We start from the raw sequence: 12,851 nt of genomic DNA on the forward strand, positions 1-12,851 counted from the left end.
CATGCACCACTCCACCCATCCTCCGTTTACACTACGATCAATAAATGTCATGACACTACAAGCCCCAGCATGCACCACTCCACCCATCCTCCAATCACACAGGACACTACAAGTCCCAGCATGCACCACTCCACCCATCCTCCAATCACACAGGACACTACAAGTCCCAGTATGCACCACTCCACCCATCCTCCAATCACACAGGACACTACAAGTCCCAGCATGCACCACTCCACCCATCCTCCGATCACACAGGACACTACAAGTCCCAGCATGCACCACTCCACCCATCCTCCAATCACACAGGACACTACAAGTCCCAGCATGCACCACTCCACCCATCCTCCGAACACACAGGACACTACAAGTCCCAGCATGCACCACTCCACCCATCCTCCGTTTACACTACGATTAATAAATGTCATGACACTACAAGCCCCAGCATGCACCACTCCACCCATCCTCCAATCACACAGGACACTACAAGTCCCAGCATGCACCACTCCACCCATCCTCCAATCACACAGGACACTACAAGTCCCAGCATGTACCACTTCACCCATCCTCCAATCACACAGGACACTACAAGTCCCAGTATGCACCACTCCACCCATCCTCAGATCACACAGGACACTACAAGTCCCAGCATGTACCACTCCACCCATCCTCCGTTTACACTATGATCAATAAATGTCATGACACTACAAGCCCCAGCATGCACCACTCCAACCATCCTCCGGCCACACAGGACACTACCAAGTCCCAGCATGCACCACTCCACCCATCCTCAGGTCGCACAGGACACTACAAGTCCCAGCATGCACCACTCCACCCATCCTCAGGTCGCACAGGACACTACAAGTCCCAGCATGCACCACTCCACCCATCCTCAGGTCACACAGGACACTACAAGTCCCAGCATGCACCACTCCACCCATCCTCAGGTCACACAGGACACTACAAGTCCCAGCATGCACCACTCCACCCATCCTCCAATCACACAGGACACTACAAGTCCCAGCATGCACCACTCCACCCATCCTCCAATCACACAGGACACTACAAGTCCCAGCATGCACCACTCCACCCATCCTCCAATCACACAGGACACTACAAGTCCCAGCATGCACCACTCCACCCATCCTCAGGTCACACAGGACACTATGATCAATAAATGCCCACTCAATGCACACCTGATCCCAGCAGGTTTATATTGGCTGTACCCATTAGACACCTCCCCCCCCCCCAACACCTAGTACATTGTATTTTTTGAATAGAATGGGGGGGGGTTAAACCTTCTGACAGGGTTTTATTGCAGTGACCCCATTAGGTCTGTCTTCTTGTGTGGTCACCAGGACAGGAAGCGTATCTCACCAACAAACACCAGGAGAACACATGTAACCCTTGTTTTGGATGGAGGAGGGGAGGGTCTGTCTGCTTTCGGCCAGATGGACCAAGTGTAAAGTACCCCAGCCCCCGTCCGGGGGATCAGGGCAAGACCCTCTGATTTTAGAGAGCCTGTGTACCACCCGCTGCATGTTTTTCTGGTTCACTCTTCATGTGTGTGCACATTTTTTTGGCACTGGGTGAAGTTTTTGAGTGTCTTTCACATACCATTGGCTTTAAAAAAAAAAAAAAAAAAAACACAAAAACACAAAAACGGGGGGGTTGGAGGGAGGGTCGTAAAAATTTTTTATTGTCCATGGCCCCACTAAGGTCCCCACCAGTGTTAATTTTGGTAGCAAATTTCGATTTAGTTTTAGTCTTTTAGGGCTAAAATGGCATTTTAGTTTTAGTCCCATTTTAGTCTTCTGCAATTGTTTTAGTTTTAGTTGTATTTAGTCGCCTAAAATCGAATGGGTGTAATTAAATTGTAATGGAATAGTTAACATTTCTCTACAGTTTCCAAACTCATTATATACTGCTGGAGTGAAAAATCTCATATGTTATGTATTATGTTATTGGGGTATGAACATGTACTACAGACCAATGTTCATTTTGAAGTCAAATTTCACTTTAGCTTTAGTCTTAGTCTTTTGACAAAAACGCCATTTTAGTTTTAGTCATATTTTAGTCATCTCAGTCGTTTTACTTTTAGTCATATTTTAGTCTACTAAAATAATATTCATTTAGTAGACTAAATGTTTTAATTTCGTTGACTAAAATGACTAACAGTTGTCCCCACTCAATCCTCACTTCCTGTGTGGCCCCCGGGACGACACTATCTCTGTATGGCCTGATCTGGAAGGTTGGGGAACATAAGAGGAAATAGAAACCTTCTCCCTCAGCATGCGTTCCATGTCCTCCTCATGAGCTTTGTGTTCGCTCTTCAGGGCAATGTGAGCTTCCTTCTCCGCCTCGACCAGCTGCAGGCTGAGGGCCTCCTTGTCCCTCTCCAGTTTAGTGACTTCGGCCTCCATTTGTCGGCGCAAAGAGGCAATCTCCGCTGCAGGAAGAGAAAAGTGCCGATTATTGGCGGAGCACAAGAGCTTCTCCTCCTCCCCCCCGATACACAAATATCATCTTATTCTTCTAGAAGGCAGAGACGTTATTAGCACACATAGGTAGGAGGACATACCGGTACATTCCATAACTTGGGGGTACAGGACAGGACACAGGCTTGATATTCATAGACCCTGAGATGTCTCCAAGCAATGAATGAGAAGGGTGACAACACGGCCAACGGAAATGTGCCAGCAGGCCCAACAATAACGGGAGCGCTGCTACAAGAACCTCGTGGCTGAAGGCTCCATCTGCAGAGGTTTGGGTGTCCACCTGGTGGAACTTGGAGAAGGTTTGAACCTGAAGACCAGGCTGCTGCCTTACAAATCTGGACAACAGAGTCTTCATGTCAGACTGCCCAAAACATTCACCCTTCTGCTGGAGGATGTAGCGGTGCTGAATGTGTTTTATCATTTTGAGTGTAAGCTCTTTAGATAAGTTGTCCTATCAACCTAGCAATAGTGAATTTTATGAATATTGTGAATTTTGAATATGTAGGAATAGGCTTGATATTCCTAGACCCTGAGATGTCTCCAAGCAATTAATCAGAAGGGGGACTACAAGGCCAACGGAAATGTGCCAGCAGGCCCAACAATAACGAGAGTGCTGCTACAAGAACCTCGTGGCTGAAGGCTCCATCTGCAGAGGTTTGGGCATCCACCTGGTGGAACTTGGAGAAGGTTTGAACCTGAAGACCAGGCGGCCGCCTTACAAAGCTGGACAACAGAGTCTTCATGTCAGACTGCCCAAAACATCCACCCTTCTGCTGGAGGATGTAACGGTGCTGAATGCGGTTTTATTATTTTGAGTGTTATTATCACACATAGGTAGGAGAACATACCGGTACATTCCATAACTTGGGGGTACAGGACAGGACACAGGCTTGATATTCATAGACCCTGAGATGTCTCCAAGCAATGAATCAGAAGGGTGACAACACGGCCAACGGAAATGTGCCAGCAGGCCCAACAATAAGGAGAGCGCTGCTACAAGAACCTCGTGGCTGAAGGCTCCATCTACAGAGGTTTGGGTGTCCACCTGGTGGAACTTGGAGAAGGTTTGAACCTGAAGACCAGGCTGCTGCCTTACAAAGCTGGACAACAAAGTCTTCACGTCAGACTGCCCAAAACATCCACCCTTCTGCTGGAGCATGTAACGGTGCTGAATGCGTTTCATCATTTTGAGTGTAAGCTCTTTAGATAAGTTGTCCTACCCACCTTGCAATAGTGAATTTTGAATATGTGGATACAATAAAGCGATAAAATAAATAAATATCCAATAAAAAGTGCTTCCTTATTGTGCTTCAGTAAACATATAACAGTTTATAAAAGGATCAGATCGTCAAATCAATGCGATGTGACGTCCATATACCATAATCGTCAAAGTGAACCATTTCACCAAACAGCACTGTGCTCTCAATGCCCTCACTTCAATGTTGCGGTATACCACGCATGTACAGACACATCCAGCCTGATATCTCCACCGATATGGAATGCTGGGCTCCACTGTAGTCTTCCAATATGGCCTCCCTTACACCAGGGTACTCATATGAAGCCAAGGACAAAACAGGTGCTGGTCCCCTTTAAGAGCATCTGATCATCTTGGAGATGGTTTATTCCCAGCCCATGTTAAAATAAAGGGGATATCCCTCAGGCTCCGCCCTACATGTTACGTCACGCATCACACGGTGCATGACGTAGGGCAAAGCATGAGGGATCGAAGTGATGTCATATTAAGGAGGTTTGTAAATCCAGTAAATGCTTTTATCTGTTTACATCATGTAAGCACAATTTGAATATATTAATAAAGTATTTTAAGCAGTATCACACTATTGGGGGTCTCCCCTTTATTGTAAGATTATTATCATACTGTATATTACAAGTACCCTCTATTACACCTCTGCAGCTGTGCAATCTCACAGCCTGACCTCTCATGTTACTCTGCGGGTGCTGCTAAACCCACGGAGCTGCCAACACAATTCCTGGCAGATTCGGTCCTGCATTCTGCTCAGAATTGGATCCGTACCTTGCAGAGCCTCCTTAGCCAGTCGCAGACTCCGATTCTCGGCCTCCAGCTGCTCTTTGCGGGAGGTGACGTGGGTTAGTTGTTGCTGCACATCAAAGAGCGTCGTCTCCAAAGACTCCTTCTCTGTCCTGTGGAGGAGAAGAAGAACAGAGCTCTATAGATGATGGAGAAGAGGGCAGAGCTCTATAGATGATGGAGAAGAGGGACAGAGCTCTATAGATGACGGAGGAGAAGAGGGACAGAGAAGAGGGACAGAGCTCTATAGATGACGGAGAATAGGGACAGAGCTCTATAGATGACAGAGGAGAAGAGGGACAGAGCTGTATAGATGACGGAGAAGAGGGACAGAGCTCTATAGATGACAGAGGAGAAGAGGGACAGAGCTCTATAGATGACGGAGAAGAAGAGGGACAGAGCTCTATAGATGACGGAGGAGAAGAGGGACAGAGCTCTATAGATGATGGAGAAGAGGGACAGAGCTCTATAGATGACAGAGGAGAAGAGGGACAGAGCTGTATAGATGACGGAGAAGAGGGACAGAGCTCTATAGATGACAGAGGAGAAGAGGGACAGAGCTCTATAGATGACGGAGGAGAAGAGGGACAGAGCTCTATAGATGACGGAGGAGAAGAGGGACAGAGCTCTATAGATGACAGAGGAGAAGAGGGCAGAGCTCTATAGATGACGGAGGAGAAGAGGACAGAGCTCTATAGATGACGGAGGAGAAGAGGGACAGAGCTCTATAGATGGAAGAGAAGAGGGACAGAGCTCTATAGATGAAGGAGGAGAAGAGGGACAGAGCTCTATAGATGACAAAGGAGAAGAGGGACAGAGCTGTATAGATGATGGAGGAGAAGAGGGACAGAGCTGTATAGATGATGGAGGAGAAGAGGGACAGAGCTGTATAGATGACGGAGGAGAAGAGGGACAGAGCTGTATAGATGACGGAGGAGAAAAGGGACAGAGCTGTATAGATGACGGAGGAGAAGAGGGACAGAGAAGAGGGACTGAGAAGAGGAACAGAGCTCTATAGATGACGGAGAAGAGGGACAGAGCTCTATAGATGACGGAGAAGAGGGACAGAGCTCTATAGATGACGGAGAAGAGGGACAGAGCTCTATAGATGACGGAGAAGAGGGACAGAGAAGAGGGACAGAGCTCTATAGATGATGGAGAAGAGGGCGGAGAAGAGGGACAGAGAAGAGGGACAGAGCTCTATAGGATGACAGAGGAGAAGAGGGACAGAGAAGAGGGACAGAGAAGAGGGACAGAGAAGAGGGACAGAGAAGAGGGACAGAGCTCTATAGATGACGGAGGAAAAGAGGGACAGAGCTCTATAGATGATGGAGGAGAAGAGGGACAGAGAAGAGGGACAGAGCTCTATAGATGACGGAGGAAAAGAGGGACAGAGCTCTATAGATGATGGAGGAGAAGAGGGACATAGCTCTATAGATGATGGAGGAGAAGAGGGACAGAGCTCTATAGATGACGGAGGAGAAGAGGGACAGAGCTCTATAGATGACAGAGGAGAAGAGGGACAGAGCTCTATAGATGACGGAGAAGAGGGACGAAGCTCTATAGATGCTGGTATGGAAGAGAGGAGAGATGGAGCTCTATAGATGATGGTATGGAGGAGAGGAGAGGAGAGGAGAGATGGAGCTCTATAGATGCTGGTATGGAGGAGAGGAGAGATGGAGCTCTATAGATGCTGTTATGGAGGAGAGGAGAGATGGAGCTCTATAGATGCTGGTATGGAGGAGAGGAGAGATGGAGCTCTATAGATGCTGGTATGGAGGAGAAGAGGGACAGATCCTATAGATGATGGAGGAGAAGAGGGACAGGGCTCTATAGATGACAGAGGAGAAGAGGGACAGAGAAGAGGGATAGAGCTGTATAGATGACAGAGGAGAAGAGGGACAGAGCTCTATAGATGACGGAGGAGAAGAGGACAGAGCTCTATAGATGATGGAGGAGAAGAGGGCAGAACTCTATAGATGATGGAGGAGAAGAGGACAGAGCTCTATAGATGATGGAGGAGAAGAGGGACAGAGCTCTATAGATGATGGAGGAGAAGAGGGCAGAGCTCTATAGATGATGGAGGAGAAGAGGGCAGAACTCTATAGATGATGGAGGAGAAGAGGACAGAGCTCTATAGATGATGGAGGAGAAGAGGGACAGAGCTCTATAGATGATGGAGGAGAAGAGGGCAGAGCTCTATAGATGACGGAGGAGAAGAGGGACAGAGCTCTATAGATGACGGAGGAGAAGAGGGCAGAGTTCTGTAGATGATGGAGGAGCAGAGGGCAGAGCTCTATAGATGACGGAGGAGAAGAGGGCAGAGCTCTATAGATGACAGAGGAGAAGAGGGCAGAGCTCTATAGATGACGGAGGAGAAGAGGGCAGAGCTCTATAGATGACAGAGGAGAAGAGGGCAGAGCTCTATAGATGACAGAGATATGGTGCGTGTACAGCCTTGTGTGTACCATTGTCAGTGAAGCGCGGCTTTCCTCTGTGTTTGGCCTGATAGCTGCTTAGTTACACCGGCAGGCAGCCAGTCCTGAGCTACTGGGGCAAGGAGTGTCTGTAACTCTTCACTGACCACATTAACTCAGGTCAGACTCCCAGTGCTGCCCCCTAATGGTCACAAATCACTAAACTATAACATAATCAAAAACCGAAAGGAACATTAGAAAGAAACAGGTGTCTGCAATGATCATTGTGTCAATTGTTCTGCCGATTCCTCTCTAAAGAGACTCTCTTTTTGATCTTTATTTGCCAAAGTGTCTGGAGCAATAGTGGCCAAATGTCTTGATATAGGGGGAATCAGGTGCAGCCCCTGACATCAGCAGTGAATGTAACACTATAGAAATCTGTCAGAGACGGCAGACATTCAACAGGGGATGATCAGAGACTGCAGACATTCAACAGGGGATGATCAGAGACTGCAGACATTCAACAGGGGATGATCAGAGACTGCAGACATTCAACAGGGGATGATCAGAGACTGCAGACATTCAACAGAGGATGATCAGAGACTGCAGACATTCAACAGGGTATGATCAGAGACTGCAGACATTCAACAGGGGATGATCAGAGACTGCAGACATTCAACAGAGGATGATCAGAGACTGTAGACAAGCTACTAGAAAAGGTCAGAAACGGCAGACATGATATGGGATGTGTTAGAGACTGGGAGTGTAAATGTATATGTAAATCCAGCCTTTAACTATTAGAATTCAGTCCAAACAATACTTTACTAAACTTAGGTATGTAAAACATTGACTTCTGTCAGCAGGGGCCTTGAGAGCCACACAATAGGTGACAAAGAGCCACAGGCTGGGCTTCAAGGGTCTAGAGCACTGGCCTCCAAACTCCGGCCCTTTGATTGCCTTTATCTGGCCCTTGGGACACTATTCTGCCAACCGACACCAACAATGGGGCTCCATTTTTCCCACTAACACCAACAACAGGACACTAGTCATTCCAATGATACCAACAATGGGGCACTATTCCTCCCCCCCCCCAATAAGAAAACTGGTGATGTTTATTCCCACTGAAGCCAGGAACATTTCCATTCCCGCTGGGCCACAGTCCGGCCCTCCTAAAGCCTGAAAGACAATAAACTGGCCCTTTGTTTAGAAAGTTTGGATGACCCCTGGTCTAGAGGAAGAGCTGCCCATAGCCACCAACCATTTTCATTCTCCCATGCTGCATTGTGGGACTATAAGTGATATTCTGATGAGTAGGCAATTCTTTTCTTGCTCATACTGTGTTGTCACGACTGTTATATAAAATTGAAGTCAAGCAGCAGTTTTTACCTTAGAGCAGCTATTTCTTCCGACTGCATTCGGTTCTCGCGTTCACACGCGGTGAGCTGCACCACCAGGTTGCCCTTGTCCTTCATCAGAACCTCCTTCTCTCTGGAGGCCCGGAGGAGGTTCTCACTCTGCTGCTCCACCTCCTTCCGGCTCTGCACCAGCTCCTCGCTCAGAGAGTTCCTGTGCCGTGTTACCTGCAGGGGCAGTAGTGGGAGAATGAGCCTTGGGCCACCCGCTTCACCCTCCTCACCGATTCAGCCTTTCCCCCCCATAGACCCCCCAGTTCTCACCTGCCCCAACTGCTCCTGGAAATGTGTCTTCTCCTTTCGGAGGGATTGGAGCTCCTGAAGGAGTTTCTCGCCTGTTTGCTCCATGGCCTGGAGGGAGTTATCCAGGCCGAAACGCTCTGTGTCCAGCTCCAGCTTTTCCTGCTCCAGCCGCACCAGCTCATCCCGAATGGAGGCCTTCTCTTGCTCCACCTCGTGCTTCTGTCCACGCAAGGTGGAGCGGTCTTCCTCCAGCTGCAGAAGGAATACACAAAATGTGTCTGTTGTGCACTGCTAATGCTTGGATCTCTGAGAGCAAATCTACTGTGCCCACCAGGATCTGCTCACAACCCATTTAGGGGGCTGGCCTCCCCCTGCAGATACCAGTCTGGTTGGTCATACACTGTATACATCATAGTGGACACATCATAGTCATCTCATCAGTGATACGTCTACTGACCCCACTGTGGTGTGAGCGGTACCTGAGCGATGAGCTTGTTCAGCTCTATCTTGTCATGGGCCAGACTCTCGTTCAGTGCACTCATCTTGGATAAAGCATCTCGCAGGGTGGCTTCTTCCGTCCTCTGCCGATTGAGCGCCAACTCCAGCTCAGCCCGGGTGGTCTCGGCCTGGTGGGGAAGAAAAGGGAGATATAGTGAGCTAGCTGTGAAATCCTCCCCTTATTGATCTCAAGGGGAACCACAGCAGTCCAAAGAGGGAAAAAAAATTGTGATAACATAGCATTTTATGGTAAGAAAGCGAACAGAAGGAGAGGGAGGTGACTAGCAGGCTTATTCAACAAGGCAATGCAAGGAGCAACGTACAAAGAAAAAGCCACCAATGTGGGAAGGGAGGAGAATAAACTAATCTGATTCTATATATTAGCCGTTCCCCCAATTTGTCACATGGCCTATATGTTATTCTATATAAGTGAGCAATGTAGGGGAGCAATGTTATGCCCCAGTTGAAGTCTGTTTTGGACGAAACGCGTCGGGCTCGCTACGCATGCTTCCCCATATTGCTCTTTTGGATTTTATATGTACCCATTGAACCTTGATGTACCGTCATTTTAAATAAACCTTTCTGGTTTGACCTGCACCATATGGAGCCTTTTCCCTTTTTTCTCCATTCTTTCCCCCAGTTTGGTCGAGCCTCTTATATACATTCTGACATTCTGAGGGTCAGTACACTGAGTGGAAGTTCGTTGTCTCTACTGGAGAATCATAAGGATCCAGGAATCTTGCCAGGACTACTATCACTGAAGCCCGGTTGTGCCCTGCTGGAGGTGATCGATCTCGCACCTAAATCTACACCCTAAGGCAGGGGTGCCCAACCAGTGGCCCGGGGGGCCACATGTGGCCGGCGGAGCCCTCTGATGTGGCCTGCGACCTCCTGCTCTGGGATAGAATAGAAAGAATACTGTTATTAAAGGTCAGTTTATTACTAAAATCACAGTGTATATATGGGGATATCTGTTCTGCAGTGGTTACTGGGCTGCTTTCAAACTGATCTGCAAGTGCAGAGCATTTTACCCGCAGGTTACCTGCACTGAGCCATAGACTTCTATTATTACCTGCGAGTTTGGTGAGCTTTCTGAAAGTGCACCAATCCTGCAGAATATAATAGAAGTCTATTGCAAACTGCAGGAAAGCCAAAGGTAAACTGCGTTGCACACATGGTGCGGGTAAACCGCAGCGCATCAGCTTGAAGGCAGCCTTGGACCGCTTTCACCTGGTCAGTCCGATCCAATTGGACCCTCCATTCACCTCTAAGTAGTGGCAGACATAAACCGACTTGTGTTCTACCTCCAATACCATCCACCAAATGCAGAGTGGACACCGATATGCCATCCACCCGCTCCGCTCATTGTGGCCCGTGATCTGTTACCAAGTCGTTTAAGTGGCCCTTGCTCTTCAAAAGGTTGGGCACCCCCTGCCGTAAGGCATTCGGCTCACGTAAGCTCGATTGATCCACTACCGCTGGTAAGTGGATCCACCACATCTGGTAAGAGTACCCATCTATTTCCTTATGACAGAGGATCGTTTTTTTTCATCTACATAGCCTTACTGCTAATCGCATGTTGTCTATCGTCACTTTTGATTGAAGAATCAATTATTTATGGACATTTTATGTTGAATTATACATTTTCTTTTTTCACTCGTTTATCACAGTGAATATTGTTTTATGATTAACACATTGGTTGTGGTTTTAGTACACGACAACCTCAATTTTTGTTGTTAGCGATACACTGTATTATATATATATATATATAAAAAAAAATACAGTGTATATATATATATATATATATATATACACTGTATTTTATATATATATAATACAGTGTATATATATATATATATATATATATATATATATATATATATATATATATTTATTTATATATTACACAGATCACATCATGGCTACATCTAAAAATCTTACAAAGGATAAAGACTCTCTTAAAAGTCAACTTTCCAGCAATGTCATTAGGCATGCTGAAAACTTTTGTTTCTTTTTGTTTCTTTTCGGATTCATTGAAGAATTTCGTTTCATCAAATTGGTTATGGTGACTCAATTTTTTTTTTTTTTTGCATATTCATTAGTCTGGGTTTGATTCATTAGCCCTTGTACACACGATTGGAGATTCCGACAACCAAATCCGTCAGATTTTGTCCGACGGATTTTGTCCGAAACTGTTGCGTACACACGGTCGGACAAAGTTGTCGAAAAATACGATCGTTCAGAACGTGATGACGTAATTTCGTTATGATGGGACTACGTTTAGGCTAGTAGCCAATAGCTTTGATGTAGGAATTTGATCTGAGCATGCGTGGCACTTTGTCCGATCGGAATTCTCTACACACCATCGGAGCATTTTGTCGGAAAATTTTACCAACAAGTTGGAAAACTTGGTCCGTCGGATACTCAGGCGGAAACAGTCCGATGGAGACCACACACACAGTTGGAATATCCAACAAAACGCTCTGATTGGACACATTCCGATTGTGTGTACAAGGGCTTAGTCTGGGTGAATTGCATTTTTTTTTTCCAGAAAATTGCTATATATTCGATATATCACTCAAATCCAGATGGATTCAAAGCAGGAAGGATTCAAATATTTTTGGACGCTAGACCAACCCCTTCAAAAGAAAATGGCTGATTGGACAATATTGACTGGCGCCACATGTGTCTGAATTATTTGAATGGAATGAAATTCAAATCCATTCTTTATCCCAATCTGAAATATCGAACAAATTTGAATTCATGTGACGTCATCCGAATGAAAACAAATTTGTTAATTTTGTTATAAAAAATTTTTTCGGATTGACATTCGTTACTATGTCCATTTGGATGTATCCAAATCTCAGAAAAACTAAATTTTTGGCTGAAAAAAATGAATTGAAACGAAATGCACATGTCTAGATGTCACTGTGACCTGGAAGAAGCATGTGGCCAGTGAAACCTCCATGCTTCATCCAGGTCAGTGAGTCAGTAAGCAGTGGAAAGCTGTGTGGTTATATCATCTTCTCTGCTGCTCACTGACAATAAACCAGCCTCCTGGAGGATTAGGAAGCGCCTTCTCTGTAAGGCGGAGATCTCACCTTAGACAGGGCCTGGGAAATGTCAGCCTTCTCCGCGTCAGACACTTCCTTCTCCAGGCTGGACTGCTGCAGAGCCTCTTTCACCACCACCAGCTCCTTACGTAGGGCAGACAGCTTCACCTCTAACTGCTCCTGGGCCTTGTGCCTGCAGATCCAGGGGGTACAAAGCATTCAATGAGGGCCATTGTAAATGATAAATCTTCTGTGCAGTAATAATCTTGCGTTCTGCCCACCCGGGCTTCTATTCAGTTTATTTATGTTTATGTGCTTGAAATAACATGTGGGGTTTTCTTAATTTACACCAGGGACATGCAAGTAGCGGACCTCCAGCTGTTGCAAAACTACAAGTCCCATCATGCCTCTGCCTCTAAGTGTGATGCTTGTGGCTGTCAGAGTCTTGCTATGCCTCATGGGACTTGTAGTTCTGCAACAGCTGGAGGTCCGCTGATTGCATATCCCTGAATTTTACACCAAACTAGTTCTATGCAGAGCGCAGGCGCCACCTACTGTTCCCTTTCTGGTATAGCTTTTCTGTTTGTACAAGTTACATACAGTGATACTTCGGATTGCAAGTAACGTGGTTTATGAGCGTTTCGCAATACAAGCTATTATTTTTTTTTTTAAATCCTGACTTGGTT

General features: G+C 46.5%; 1 protein-coding gene across 2 annotated transcripts in view; it reads right to left on the minus strand.

The window, feature by feature from the left end:
- The window catches only part of CROCC (ciliary rootlet coiled-coil, rootletin), an 80,724-nt gene that overhangs the window by 29,350 nt on the left and 38,523 nt on the right, over positions 1-12,851 (minus strand). For both annotated transcript variants that reach the window (XM_077456288.1, XM_077456289.1), the window contains 6 exons: positions 12,214-12,358; positions 9,094-9,240; positions 8,636-8,866; positions 8,346-8,539; positions 4,528-4,655; positions 2,277-2,446 (listed from right to left, as the gene is read on the minus strand). In XM_077456288.1, the coding sequence (XP_077312414.1) occupies positions 2,277-2,446; positions 4,528-4,655; positions 8,346-8,539; positions 8,636-8,866; positions 9,094-9,240; positions 12,214-12,358 (1,015 nt within the window). The remainder of the gene's footprint in view (positions 1-2,276; positions 2,447-4,527; positions 4,656-8,345; positions 8,540-8,635; positions 8,867-9,093; positions 9,241-12,213; positions 12,359-12,851) is intronic.

This window comes from Lithobates pipiens, unplaced genomic scaffold, assembly GCF_037356315.1.
Source record: "Lithobates pipiens isolate NorthernLeopardFrog02 unplaced genomic scaffold, aLitPip1_a1.2 Scaffold_27, whole genome shotgun sequence".
Classification (NCBI taxonomy): Eukaryota; Metazoa; Chordata; class Amphibia; order Anura; family Ranidae; genus Lithobates; species Lithobates pipiens.